Source organism: Chlorocebus sabaeus, chromosome 14, assembly GCF_047675955.1.
Source record: "Chlorocebus sabaeus isolate Y175 chromosome 14, mChlSab1.0.hap1, whole genome shotgun sequence".
Taxonomy (NCBI): domain Eukaryota; kingdom Metazoa; phylum Chordata; class Mammalia; order Primates; family Cercopithecidae; genus Chlorocebus; species Chlorocebus sabaeus.
Window position 1 is genome coordinate 69,590,337 of NC_132917.1, and position 14,278 is coordinate 69,604,614.

The 14,278-nt window shown below is 42.0% G+C and overlaps 1 protein-coding gene across 5 annotated transcripts in view; it reads left to right on the top strand.

The window, feature by feature from the left end:
* ANXA4 (annexin A4) overlaps positions 1-14,278 on the top strand; it is an 84,909-nt gene that overhangs the window by 36,409 nt on the left and 34,222 nt on the right. The window contains exons 2-5 of one of the 5 annotated variants that reach the window (XM_073023052.1): positions 1,428-1,551; positions 2,395-2,527; positions 2,749-2,803; positions 9,664-9,751. In XM_073023052.1, the coding sequence (XP_072879153.1) occupies positions 2,795-2,803; positions 9,664-9,751 (97 nt within the window). In that variant the 5' untranslated portion in view covers positions 1,428-1,551; positions 2,395-2,527; positions 2,749-2,794. Of the gene's footprint in view, positions 1-1,427; positions 1,552-2,394; positions 2,528-2,748; positions 2,804-8,504; positions 8,613-9,663; positions 9,752-14,278 lie in introns of those variants that run through there. The other 4 variants (XM_038007046.2, XM_007970348.3, XM_038007047.2 and 1 more) reach the window with 4 other exon arrangements.

The window sequence follows — 14,278 nt, forward strand, 5'->3', positions numbered from 1 at the left end:
AGGACAGAAAGAGAAGTCAGAGGGCCAGGTGCGGTGGCTCATGCCTGTAATCTCAACACTTTGGGAGGCTGAGGTGGGCAGATCACTTGAGGTCAGAAGTTCAAGACCAGCCTGGCCAATATGGTGAAATCCTGTCTTGGATTCCTGAAATCCTAACTTGGTCTCTACTAAAAATACAAAAATTAGCCGGGCATGGTAATGCATGCCTGTAATCCCATCTACCAGGGAGGCTGAGACAGAAGACTCGCTTGAACCTGGGAGGCAGAGGTCGCACTGAGCCAAGATCGCGCCGCCACATTCCAGCCTGGGCAACAGAGCAACACTCTGCCTCCAAAAAAAAGGAAAGAGAAGTCAGAATGAATCCTTTTTTTTTTTAAATGAAATAAGGGAGCGCAAGTAATGATTTCTATTGTGGAAAGAGCTTGAAAATTACGTTTGTTAAAACTGTTTGTCAAAAGATAAAGATGTCTAGTTATGTAAAAAATAAAATTAAAAAATAAATGTGTTGTTTATCTCTCCTGGTAGACTATAAATGCCTTGACAGCAGGTTCATTGTCTTATCCACTGCATTATCTCTATCAACAGAACAAGTGTGCCTGAAGAGGTGTTGTGAGAGGTCATTTAGGAACATTTGGTGATTGAATGAGTAAATCTATACAGTCCATGAGTCACTACATCTGATAAAGCCTTCCAAACATCCTCCGTATATCATATTCCAGTGCCACACCCTGCACAGGCGTTTGCTTCTACCCATCTGTTCCTGTAGTCATCTCTCAAGCCTTCTTAACTCCTTCTCCCTCACTCCAGTCTTTCTTTCCAGTTTACCCTGTAGTAAGGTACAGTACCTTGCTAAAGTTTTTCTTTTATTATGGCACTTCTCTGCAAATAACAAAAAGCTTTCCACAGTATTCCCATGACCTGTGGTATGCTGTAAAGCCAGACTCCTCAGCCAGGCATGCAAGGCCCATACCATTCAGTTTGCTTTGGCTTTTCCAACCTTGTTTCTGAGCCTTCCCTGGAATGAGCCCTCTGCTGTCATGCCCGCATTTCCTCATTATCCCTGAAACTGCAGCTCATTCCCACCTCTGCACCTTTGCTCAGGCTGTGCCCCGGGACTAGTTGGTTCTCCCCTTATTTGAACCCACAGGTAATAGGGGGTCAGTCGACAATGAATGATGGAAACAGGAAGAATGAAACTGGAAGGTAAAAAGCAAATGTGATCAAACAAGGCCTAAGTGGTAATCAGGTGGGTTAAGAAGGACTTAGTTATCATCAAAAGGCACGCTGCTTGGTCAGATTATCTAGACCAGTGCTTTTCAAACTACTGTACAGGCAAATATTTGGGGAATCTTCTAAAAATGCAGATTCTGGGAGTAGGTCTGGGGTAGGGATCTGAGATTCTGCTTTTTCTTTCTTTCTTTCTTTAGAGACAGGGTCTCACTCTATTACCCAGACTGGAGCGCAGTGGCATGATCTTGGCTCACTGCAACCTTTGCCTCCCAGGCTCAAGTGATTCTCCTGCCTCAGCCTCCCAAGTAGCTGGAATTACAGGTGTGTGCCACTACTCCCCAGCTAATTTTTATATTTTTAGTAGAGATGGGGTTTCACCATGTGGGCCAGGCTGGTCTCAAACTCCTGATCTCAAATGATCCACCTGCCTCGGCCTCCCAAAGTGCTGGGATTACAGGCATGAGCCACCGTGCCCAGCCAGATTCTGCATTTTTAACAAGCTCCCAGGAATGCATGCACTCCTGGTTCTCGGATGACTCTTTGAGTATCGAGGATCTAACTAAATTCTGAGAAAAGGAACCTTATCCAGGTGGTTTGCACCTGTAGTCCCAGTGACTCGGGAGGCTGAGGCAGGAGGATTGCTTGAGTCCAGGAGTTCGAGGCTGCAGTGGGCTATGATTGCACCACTACACTCCAGCCTGGATATGGAGGGAGACCTTGACTCAAAAAAAATAAGAAAAGAGAAGGTGCCTTGTTCATATGACTTAGATATGGGAACAGGAGGTGGTGGGCTGCTGTTAGGGGACTGTTTGTATATCATGAGAACTCCACAAGAGTCCTAGACTACAATGAAGACATTTCTTGCATTCTGAACAACTGAAAGAAATGTGTGATGATGATGAAAGAGGGGGTGCTGAAAACCGAGGACAAAGTTGGGTTTATAAGTCTGCAGCTTAAAGGGAAGAAACATCTTTAATCCTAGAATGGTGGCAGTAAAAATCGCCATTGGGAAATGAAAAGAATCTCATGTTGGTTGGGCTGCTGGCCTGTCATCACACACACACGTACACACACACAAACACACTCACACAGATGCACACACGGAGGGGAGGCTGGTATGCTGTACTTTCCTCTGATGCAGTTGGATTATCTCTTTTCTCAAAGGGGGAACCTCTTCTGGTCTGCTATAACATTCAGTTCAGAATCTGTGTCCAGCTTGAGTACAAGTAATGGTACCTTACCCTAACAAAACAATAGGAATCCTTTCTGTCGTGTGTATCTCCAAACAGAAGAACAGGTAGGAAAATATTTTACCAGTATGATAAAGTTGACTTTTTTTAACAGTTTCTCTAATTACTAGCCCACTCCTTGTATTTTGGCTAATCAGTAACTGGCCTTTTGATTAAGTTAGATGTCATTTCCTCAGGCTTAGCTTCATGCAAACTGCAAGTTATCCTGATGAATGATTTTAATGCCATTTCCTTCATCACAATCATTTCCCCTCTGCTTTTATCACAGAAGAACTTCTGCTTGGGTGGCTGAACTTTGATCTTGACCTAGAGTCATGGCCGTGGTAAGTTGTGAACTACCTCAACCTTATCTGGTGCCAGCTGCCAACAGGTACAGAATGTGGGCGCAGCGACTGTTAGCTTAAACAAAGCCTTGTTTACTCAACAGAGGGGAGGGAGGAGGACATGAAAAGGCAGATCTATTTCTAAACATCATTTAAATTTCTTTTAGGGGTGGTAAGCAACTTGACCTTGAAAATTGATTCAAAGAGAGAATTATTTGAATTCTTTTAACATCCTGAGAATATAGAAGCAAGTTGTAGTTTTCTGTCTACAGAAGCACTACATGTTTATTTTAGAACATTTAAAAAGGAAAAACTAAAAATTCTGCAGGTTCTACCACCAGAAGAGGACTGCTATCCGTATTCTGGGGTAGCCACATCATTTGAGGCTCTTCAAGAGGGGTATTTCTTAACAATATGGGTGTGTCGGCCGCCTCTTGCTTTACATAGTAATCAGATGCCTTGGACCTTGGTTATCTGATCTTTGGAACAAGCATCAAATTGAATCCCTTTGAGAGTTCTGTACAGCTCAGCTCTGAGGTGGAAGCTGAGCCTCTTAGCTGAAAACATGGCTCTACCTAAGGCTGGCCATCTGCTCTCCTTCTCTCACCCAAATATGTTTCTGAATAGACAAGTAATTCTGGTCCATGGTCTTCTGGAGGAAGCAATAATAGAAGTGGAAATCTTATACCTAGAGAGGAACTGGAGAGTCTGCCAGCTTGAGATGCCTTCCTTTAGGAAGATGGATGTGTAAAGTGAACTATCCTGAACAAAGAGTAATATACTCTTAATTTTTTTTTTTTTTGCGTTAGATGTTCCAGAAATTTCTTCATGATCTCTGACAGTCAAAGGCTTATTCATGTGTGCCCCAAATCTCTCATGCTTTAGTTTAAAATCAATTTTTTGCTGATTGATTCTCACTGGCCATGGAGAATTTTTTAAAAATATTTATTTATTTTTATTATTTATTTTATTTTATTTTATATTTTATTTTATTTTATGTTATGTTATGTTATGTTATGTTATGTTATGTTATGTTAAGACAGAGTCTCCCTCTGTTGCCCAGGCTGGAGTGCAGTAGCACTATCTCGGCTCACTGCAAGCTCCGCCTCCCGGTTCACGCCATTCTCCTGCCTCAGCCTCCCGAGTAGCTGGGACTACAGGTACCCACCACCAGGCCTGGCTAATTTTTTGTATCTTTTAGTAGAGATGGGGTTTCACCTTGTTAGCCAGGATGTTCTTGATCTCCTGACCTCGTGATCCACCTGCCTCGGCCTCCCAAAGTGCTGGGATTACAGGCGTGAGCCACTGAGCCTGGCCTATTTTTATTTTTTATAGGGATGAGGGGCTCGCGATGTTACCCAAGCTGGTCTCAAACTCCTGGCTTCAAGCAATCCTCCCACCTTGGCCTCCCAAAGTGCTGGGATTACAGGCATGAGCCACTGTGCCTAGCCAACGTGGAGAATATTTATTCAGAAATGCTTATGGTGCCCCTACTTTGTGCCAGATGTGGTACTGCGACTCAGAATTAATGAAATGCTTTTCCTGTCTTCAGTAGGCTCACAGCTTTCCTACAAATGAAGACTATAATCAAGTGGCCCTTTGTGTGCTTTCCACTCTAGGAAAATTACCTCAGTTGCTCTCATCTTTCCTCCTAAAACCTGTTTTTCTATCATGACTATTATTTATTAGACAGATAAAGGACATTTTAAAAAGAAAACCACACTATCCAGTCACAACATTGGAAACACCAACTATTTGCCATTATTTTATTTTAGACCTTACTCATATGTATAATGATTTTTCAATAAGAGTAATAAGAGGATAAACAACAGTTTTATAGCCTTTCTTTTCCTCTACTTAGTATAGGAAAATAGGAAACAAGTTATGTATTCACGCTGATCTTATACTTTATCTCTTCTCTATGCTAATGAGATAATGTAATGTTTATATTACATTTCATATCATTAAAATTATTTACTCTAGTGGTTATGTTTTAATTTTCTTCTTAATTTTTTTATTTTTATTTTTCTTGAGACAGAGTCTCAATCTGTTGCCCAGGCTGGAGTGCAGTGGTGTGATCTCGGCTCACTACCACCTCTGCCCTGGGTTCAAGCAATTCCCCTGCTTCAGCCTCCCAAGTAGCTGGGATTACAGGTGCCCACCACCACACCCGACTAATTTTTTGTATTTTTAGTAGAGACAGGGTTTCACTGTGTTGGCTAGGCTGGTCTCAAACTCCTGACCTCATGATCCACCCACCTCAGCCTCCCAAAGTGCTGGGATTACGGGTGTGAGCCACCGCGCCCTGCTTTCTTCTTAATGTTTAAAAAATTTGCCGAATTCTCTACAGTATGTTTTTAAATCATTGTATTCAAGATTTTAAAACATGTTTTATGGAGGCATAATTTGCATATAGTGAAATGCACATGCTTTAAGGTTACTGGTCGATAAGTTTTGACAAATGTATATACCCACATAACCTACTCGTGTATCGAGGTAGGACATTTTATTGTTCCCAGGAGCTCCTCCATGCCCCTATCGTATCAACTCCCCTTCCCACCCTCCACTCCACACAGGCAATGCAACTGCTGTTCTGAGTGTTATCATAAGTTAGTTTTGCCTGTTCTAGAACATCCTATAAATGGAATCATAGAGTAGGTACTATTTTGTGTCTGACTTCTTTTTCTGGGCATTATATTCTTCTGCAATTAATCCGTGTTGTTGCATCGGTAGTTTGTTCCTCTATTCCTTTTTTTGCCCATTAGTATTCCACTGTATTGTATTCTGTTCTTTTTTGCATATATCTTCTTCATTATTAATGTAATAACAACATTTCATCAATTGTGATATGGCACCTATTTTTATCTATTCATTTTCATCATTCCTTCCTGTATCCGCTCTGTTTCCTTTGCCTGCTATCACAATGGGCCCTCTTGGGACAGAATTCCATGTCTTCCCAGAATGGATAATGGTATATTATACTCTGAAATTTAATCAATATGGGTATTTATCATGCTAACAGGGAACACATTTCTTGATCTTTTTCCTGGAGACAAAGAGTCACTAAGAATGCTAACTGGTAAACAGAACCACCCTTGCCAATTCCTCTATTGATTCACCTTGTTATCTATTAATCCTAATCCCACAGTAGTGTCCCTCAGCAATGTAGTTTGCTTAATAGTTGAATGCAGTGTTTGAGTGCCATCCAAAAATTTTTCAATACGGGAGTTCCAAAAGAACCTTGTGAAACGTTCAACTGAGAAAGCTGTCTCATGCTGGGGCCAAAGGCCATGTTGGAATTCTGACAGCAAGTCACCAATTTGCGTATTACCACTGATACATAATAGAAGAAAAGAAGTAAAGTACCTCTGTTAGTTTCTTGAAGCTGCCAAAACAAAGTATTAGGTTGGTGCAAAAGTAATTGCACCAACCTAATAGCACAAACTGGGTGGCTTAGAATAATAGAAATGTGTTGCCTCACAGTTCTGGAGGCCAGAAACCCAAAGCAAGGTGTCAGTAGGGCTGTGCTCCCTTTCACACCTGTGCAGAAGCCTTCTGGGCCTCTTCCTAGCTTCTGGGGGTTTGCTGGCAGTCCTAGCTATTCTTTGGCTTGCTGCTGCATAACTTCCATCTCTGCCTTTGTCATATGGTGCTCGCCCCTTTTATCTCTGTCTTCTCATATCCACATCTTCTTATAATGACACCAGTCATACTGGATCAGGAGCCCACCCTACTCCAGTATCACCTCATCTTAACTGATTAATCTGCAGCGGCCCTATTTCCAAATAAGGTCACATTCTGAGGTGCTGGAGGTTAGGACTTCCATGTGTCTTTTTTGTGGGGGAGATACAATTCATCCAATAACAGTGCCTAAGGAAGTTGATGTCATACATTTCTACGTTCCTCTGTCAGACGTAAAAGGGTGATGACCAAGTGCTAAATGTTTACCATATCCAGGACATGAAAGCCTGGTCTTGCAGCAGAGAAGGCCCATGCCCTGGGTACCTGAGGACTTGGACGGGCTTGATGTGGGCCACTATGAGCCTGAGAGGTCCAGGCCAGGGTGGTCTAGTGCAGTAAGCTCAAGTCAGGCTCACTAGAGAACTGCACTAAGGGTATAAAAATCCTCCGTTCCTTTAGATGGCCCATATTACATTCTTGGATCCAATTAGATTATCAGAAAACTTTAACTCTATTCCACATATTCCATACCGTTTTTGCCACCTTGTACAAATGCTCCATCCTAGATTCTGCTTTGGCATTACCCCATAGGCTTGTGTGGAGGTGTAATACAAGCAATAGATGAAAGAATCTCATTATTTTATTTAGTACGGAGGCACAGCTGAAGTCCTCTTTGATGATGATGACGACGATGATGATGATGATGATTCTGAGTTTTTGTTTTAGTGTTTACTTTTTTCTGGGTTTTGTGCTAAGTACATTCCTATATTATCCTGTTTCTGTGAGTTATCATTATTCCCAATATACAAGTGAGAAAAATGAAATGTCCCCAGGCAACACAGCTAGATAAAGAGGTAAAGATAAGATTCATACCCCACTCCAGTGCTTATGCTCCTTCCCACTAAGCTTCTTAGATCAAGCGCCAGCTACTCCCTCCTTCCTCAGCCTCTGGACAGTGCTTGATCCTGGATTTCCTATGAGCTCAAGGACCGCCCCTTCTCAGCCATCCTTTCTGGGCTCTCCCGTCTTGGACCTGTACTGTTGGAGAGACCCAGGCTTATCCTAAGTTCCTGTCCCTATTTTCACTTTCTTTCCAGGTCGTCTCATCAAGTACCACCCAAATGCTGATGTGTCCTAACTTTATTATGCTGGATGTGACCTCTAGACTTATCCTGTGTAACCAATTGTCTTTTTGACAATTCCACTGGGATATTTAATGGACATCCCAAACTTAACATTTCCAACATAGAACCTCTAAATCCCACCCCACACTGCCACCCTAAATCTAGTGGTCTTCCTCCGGTTTTCCCCATCTGGGTAAATGATACCCAGCTGCTCAGGGGAAAAGATTTAGAGTTATACTTGATTCTTTTCTTTCCTCACCTCCCACGTCAGTCCATCAGCAAGTTCTGTCGCCTTTGCTCCAAAACATGTGCTGAGCTGTCTGTTCTCCTGTTTATTTCCATCTTAACTATTTCACCCTAGTCTAGCTCATATCCCACCCCCGGATCTTGGCCCAGACTCTCAAATGGTCTCTGCATCTCCCTACAGCAGCCCAGGGGATCTTTTAAATCGATAAGTTAGATCATGTGTCCCCATCTCCTTGCTCAAAACCTGTCAGTGGCTTTCACTGCACTTAGAATAAAATACAGACTCCTTACCTGGCTTGAAGGGCTGCCTTGCTCTGGTCCCAGCCCACCTCTCTGACTGCCTTCTTTTTTATTTTTAGTTCATTTATTTAAATATTTTTATTATGGAAAACTTTAAACATATGTGAAAGTAAACAGAATACTATAAGGAACCCCTTTGTGTACCAGTCAATAATTATTAACTCATCGTCACTCTTGTTTTTTGTCTTTTTTTGAGACAGGGTCTCACTCTGTCGCCCAGATTGGATCACAGTGGTGTGCTCTCGGCTCACTGCAGTCTCCACCTCCTGGGCTCAAGAGATCCTCCCACCTCAGCATCCTGAGTAGCTGGGACTACAGGCCTGTGCCACCATGCATAGCTAATTTTTTGGTATGTTTTTGTAGAGATGAGGTTTCACCATGTTGCCCAGTCCGGTCTCAAACTCCTGGGCTCAAGAGATCCGCCCGCCTCAGCCTCCCAAAGTGCTGGGATTGCTGGGGTGAGTCAGCATGTCCAGCCTGTTTCTTCTTTGTCTCCACTTCCTCCCCTTTCTCTCCACCTGTGTGATTTGGAAGCAAACCCAAGACATCTTATCATTTCATCTGTAAACTATTTCAGTAGATTAAACCTCTTTTCAAAATGAAATATCACCATAATGCCATTCTTATACCTAAAAATGTTAAAACCAAGTCCTTAGTGTCATCAAATGTCAAGTCAATGTTGAAATTTTCATTGTCTCCTAAATGTCTTTTGTTTTTTACTGTTTAATTTAGGATCCAAATTATGGTACTATAGGTTCACATTATGATCATTGATGTTCCTTTTCAATGTCTTTTAAACTGTATTTCCCTTCCATCTCTCTCTTTAAATTCTCCTTGCCATTTATTTGTCAAAGAAACTAGGTCGTTTCTTAAGTGCTGTGTCTCAGAGTCTGGATTTTGCTGACTGCAACCCTTTGGTGTGGTTTAACATTCTCCTTTCTCCTGTTTACTGTAAATTTGTTTTTGGCTCTAGAGGCTTGATTGGATTCAGGTTTGATATTTTTCCCTTTTAGGGGGAACAGGATTCCATGGTGATGTAGTTCATCTTCCCCTCCCCTTCTTGCCCACCAACTTGAGCCACACTGGCCTCTATCCTGCTCTCCCTACAAACTAGTTCCGGCCTCAGGGCCTTTGCAGGAGCTGTTTCCTCTGCCCATAACCCTTGCCTCCGTCTTTGCATGGGCATCTGCTTCATCTCATTCAGCTCTTAACCTCAATGTCACTCCTCAGAATGGGCCTGTAGGACCTCTCTATCTGCTTCACAGCACTGCTCACCCCCAGGCAGTTTATGGAATTGAGAATTGTTGGCTTGTTCACTGTCTGCCTCCCAGGAGCTAGAGCATCAGTCCCGGGGAGCAAGAGCTCCATTTTTCATGGTCACTGCCATATCCCTAGAACCTAGAATACTCTCTAGGCTATGGTCAGTGTTCAGCAAATGTTTGCCGAATGAGATGACTCCGTGTTGGTAAGAGACTGCCTCTCAGTAACATCACTGTCTTTTGTGCTTAGGCAACCAAAGGAGGTACTGTCAAAGCTGCTTCAGGATTCAACGCCGTGGAAGATGCCCAGACCCTGAGGAAGGCCATGAAAGGGCTCGGTAAGTGTCCTGCTGGAAGTGAATCCTCTTGCGTGCATTCCACATCACAGGGTCACACAGGAGGGTGCCATTTCTGCTGGCCATCACGTGGGTCTTCCTTTAATAAAACACAAGGGAGGCTGGGTGTGGTGGCTCACGCGTGTAATCTCAGCACTTTGGGAGGCTGAGGTGGACGGATCACTTAAGGCCAAAAGTTTGAGACAAGCCTGGCCAACATAGCAAGATCCCATCTAGACTAAAAATAAAAAAATTAGCCAAGCATGGTAGCAGACACCTGTAATTCCAGCCACTTGGGAGGCTGAGGCAGGAGAATCACTTGAACCCAGGAGGCAAGGTTGCAGTGAGCTGAGATCTTGCCATGGCACTCCAGCTTGGGAGACAGAGTGAGACTCCATCTCAAAAAAGAAAGAAAGAAAGAGGGAAAAAGGGAAGAAGGAAGGAAAGAAGGAAGAGAAGGAGGGAGGGAGGGAAAGAAAACACATGAGACAAGTTGAGAAAAGTTGGGACAAATTGGATGGGGAGGGGCATTAGTTCTTCACTTTAATAAAGAATGATACATTTAATATACTCATTATGGATTTCCCCTATTGTTTAAACCTGCTTTGAATTACAGCGTCATGAATCTACATATTAATTTTAGAAATGCATTTGTTTTCCAGTTAGTGCTGGTATGTATATGGTGCCATAGATTTACAAAGCACTTTCACAAACATTATCTCATTGGATACATGCAGCAACCTGTGATTTAGTGAAAGCAGCTATTCCTATTGTTATTTTAGCCCCATTTTACACATGTGAAACTGAGACCCAGAGAGGCCAAGTAACTCTCACCAAGTCACATAGTGAGTGAAACTGAGCCATGGCTCACGCTAGGCAGATCCCATCTCAAGCTCTGGGTCATCAGCGCTAAGTCCACATTCTTGCCTTGAGTCCCTCTGCTTGTTGCTGTGGTGATAGACACAGCTGTGACAGCACTGACATGCAATGTGTGGAATTTAATGTGAGAAGGCTGGTGAAGCAGCCTTGTTGTCTGGGGTAAATACCAAGGTTTTTGATGTCATGGCCAAGGAGATTGAGGTTGCAGACACACACACACACAGAGTGAGTTTGGAGCAGGAGTTTAATAGGCAAAAGAAAAGAATAGCTCTCCATCACGGAGCGGGGTCCCTAGCAGGTTGCCAAGTGGTAGTAAAATTGTCAGGGTTTTTATAACGGGCTACTGAGGAGGGGGCTCCTGAGGAGGGAATGTCTTAGCCTCCTAGGGCCCAATGGTTAGTTGGGACCAGGTGTGCTACGTCTATAGCACAGAGTTTTTTATCAGCTCTTATCCCATTCTCCGACCACATAGATGGACTCTTAGTCTGTGTTTCTTTGTCTTGCTTACCTAGGAGGGAGAGTTTCTGTGTCTGCTCCCACACATCTTCTTGCAGCTGCAGACATCCCCCCAGTCTGTTTTTAGCTTCTCTATCTTAGTGCACCTAAAGGGAAAGGAATATGCTTATTAAGACCCACTGTTTTACTGGGGCCCATTGTGTAAGTGTGAAGTTTGGTGATTACCCAGGAGACTTCCCCCTGTCTTTCTGTGCTCAAGCCATCTTCTCTGTGTTTTACAGCCTCAACTTTCAGGCTGCCTGTTGCTAGAAAAGAAGCACTTTTTTTGAACTGCATGAGATTAGAAAGGGAGCTATTTTTCAGCTGCTTTTTGTTAAAAGGAAAGTTTTCTGCCAGGGACTCAGTTTTTTAGGTAGACTGTCTACCTAAATAATTTCTGACTCCTATAACGTATTTCCCCCCCTCAGAAATAGAATCCCTAACTGCTGCTAGGGGAAACTGGGTGACATTTCTTCTGGCTCCTTCCTGCTGGAGAGTAGTGTTGTGTGGGGAACAGCAGCTGGGGCTTTCTCCTGGGGCTGATTTAAGGGTCCTTCGTAGGAGGGCAGTTTCATTTTCGGCTCCATTTGCAGCACCATCTGAAGCTTGATGGTTTCTAGATGAGAAGAGATAAACTTTACAAGGAGGTTTAGAATATAGGTTCCAAATATGAGTATTAAGACGACTGTTATTAGTGGGGGCACGATAGGCTGTAACCATGACAACAGAGTTTATTTGATACCCGTGAGCCACTTAGATGGGTTGTGCTGTTGTAAGTGGGTATATGGGGCTTGGCTTTGTTTAGCTTCCTTGGTCTTACTTTCCCAAAAAAGAGGGAAACCTTGGGGTTGTAGTTTACCTGGCAGGATTTGTAGGATAATTGCCCAGAACTAGAACATGTTTCCAGATTTTTCTGTCACCCATGCCTTTCTGTTTTCTCTGAGCTGCAGCCAGAGATTGCTGGTTGGTTGACAGGAATAAGCAGGGATAGTTTAAAATGTCGGCAAGAACTTAAAAACAACTAATGAGACTAGAAGTTAATAACAGAGGTATGATAAGTTTTGAAACATAGTTTCTCTTTCTCTTGTCCTCAGTTTTGTTAAAAACAATCTATGATAGGACTGAAGTCTTGGCCTAATTATTTGCATAAAGTACAGCAAGAATAATCATTCTTATGTAGGCCTTTTAGATTGGCTTTGATAGAACCTTGTTCCATGAGGAATTTTAGATAGGACTTTTTAAAGCCAAGCCCAGCCATGGGTTTGTACTTTTAAATACCTGTGAGTTGGATAAATTCTTTTCCTTCTTGAGGTTCCAGAAGCATGGGGTTCCTAGGCCTGTTAGAAAGTGACATTCTTTACCACCGCAGGTCAGGAACCCGGTATGGAGACTGTGTAGACAGGTATGAGGCCAGTTTTCCCCAGGGCTTTTTATTGGCTCAGCAAGTTAAGCTTGATCCCTTAAAGGGAAACAGACCCTTCCAATCAAAGCCTTGGTAAAACAACCAGTTTTTCCAATTGTGTTTTGTTGCAAGAGAAAATGGATTCTTGCTGCACTGATCCAAACAACTATATTGTTGTAATTTAAGAATATTTGCCGGGCGCGGTGGCTCACGCCTGTAATCCCAGCACTTTGGGAGGCCGAGGCGGGTGGATCACAAGGTCAGGAGATCGAGACCATGGTGAAACCCCGTCTCTACAAAAAATAGAAAAAATTAGCCGGGCGCGGTGGCAGGCGCCTGTAGTCCCAGCTACTTGGGAGGCTGAGGCAGGAGAATGGCGTGAACCCGGGAGGCGGAGCTTGCAGTGAGCCGAGATTGCGCCACTGCACTCCAGCCTGGGCGACAGAGCTAGACTCCGTCTCAAAAAAAAAAAAAAAGAAAGAAAAAAAAAAAAAAAAAGAATATTTATAACTAGTTTCCAAATTCTAGAGGAATTAGTCAGAGAGAAATAAACACGCTCCAAACTTTGCCTATAGTAGTACACTTTGCTTAGTTATCAAAGGCTGTAGCTAAAGACAAGTTTTTTTGACTCTAAAAAGTAAAATAAGGATTAGCCATGTTCTAAGCATAAATGAGGAATATTGCTTTAGTTTTCTATTAGTTTAGTTCATTCCATTAACTTTTGTTTTGTTTGATAGTGATAAACATTTTAGCCTTTTATGAGTCCTGTACATTTTTTGGTCATGACAAACCTGCATTGGAGAGAACTTGTTAAAGTCCCACGGCTTGATTATAAACCATCTTTTGAAGAGAATTAAAACAAAACAACAATTGTCTGTAAATGACAAAATGTCCAGTTTGGATAGTCAGAAATACAATTAACAAAGAAATTTGGTTATTTTTGTGGTTTTCAAAAACCCAGCATAACAAGCTTAATTGTAATAGCACACATTCAGACACTAGAACCATAGACATCCCATACAGTTTTGGAACACATGTTAATATTATCCCCTAAAATATAACCTGAAGAGTATTAGACATCATTTTGGTAATTTTATGTACCTCAACATGTTAAATAATTATGTTTACCTCTCTTCTAGATGCTTCAGGGGTCCTCTGCAGCACCCAAAAGCCAGGGGTTAGGAAAGACAACCTTGAGACTAAAGTTTGACTTTGGGAAGCCTGTTAAGTATATTTAAAATTTAGAACACTTGATATTATGAAATAGACTTTTAGATTACCATAAGTTTTTTGTTTTTGCCAAAATGATGAGCCAGAAATTTGAAAAAGCAAAAACCATTCATTCTTTTCTATTCCATGAAACTCCTGTGTTAAGAGAGAAAGTTAAATTTTACCTTTGCATTAGTTTACTATTAATGTTAACTTTAATTTTAAATGAAACATTATAGACAATCCTATTTAATTTTAACCAGTTTGACCATGAAGTGAGATTTTCACATACCTGTTATAGCCCTTGACAAGTTTTGTTAAAGAGTAGATTAGCATTTTAAGAAAACCTTGCTGTGCTTTTATTTCAGTGATTAATTTACAGAAAAAAACCATATAATGCCCTTTTGATTTAGTTAATATGTTCACACACAGAGTTTTCTTTGCAAGATTCATTTTTATAACTTTTTTTACAATTTGCTTAAACCTTCTACTTTAAGACAATTCTTTATTTCTAAGCAAAATATACATTTCCATGCCTTCTTATA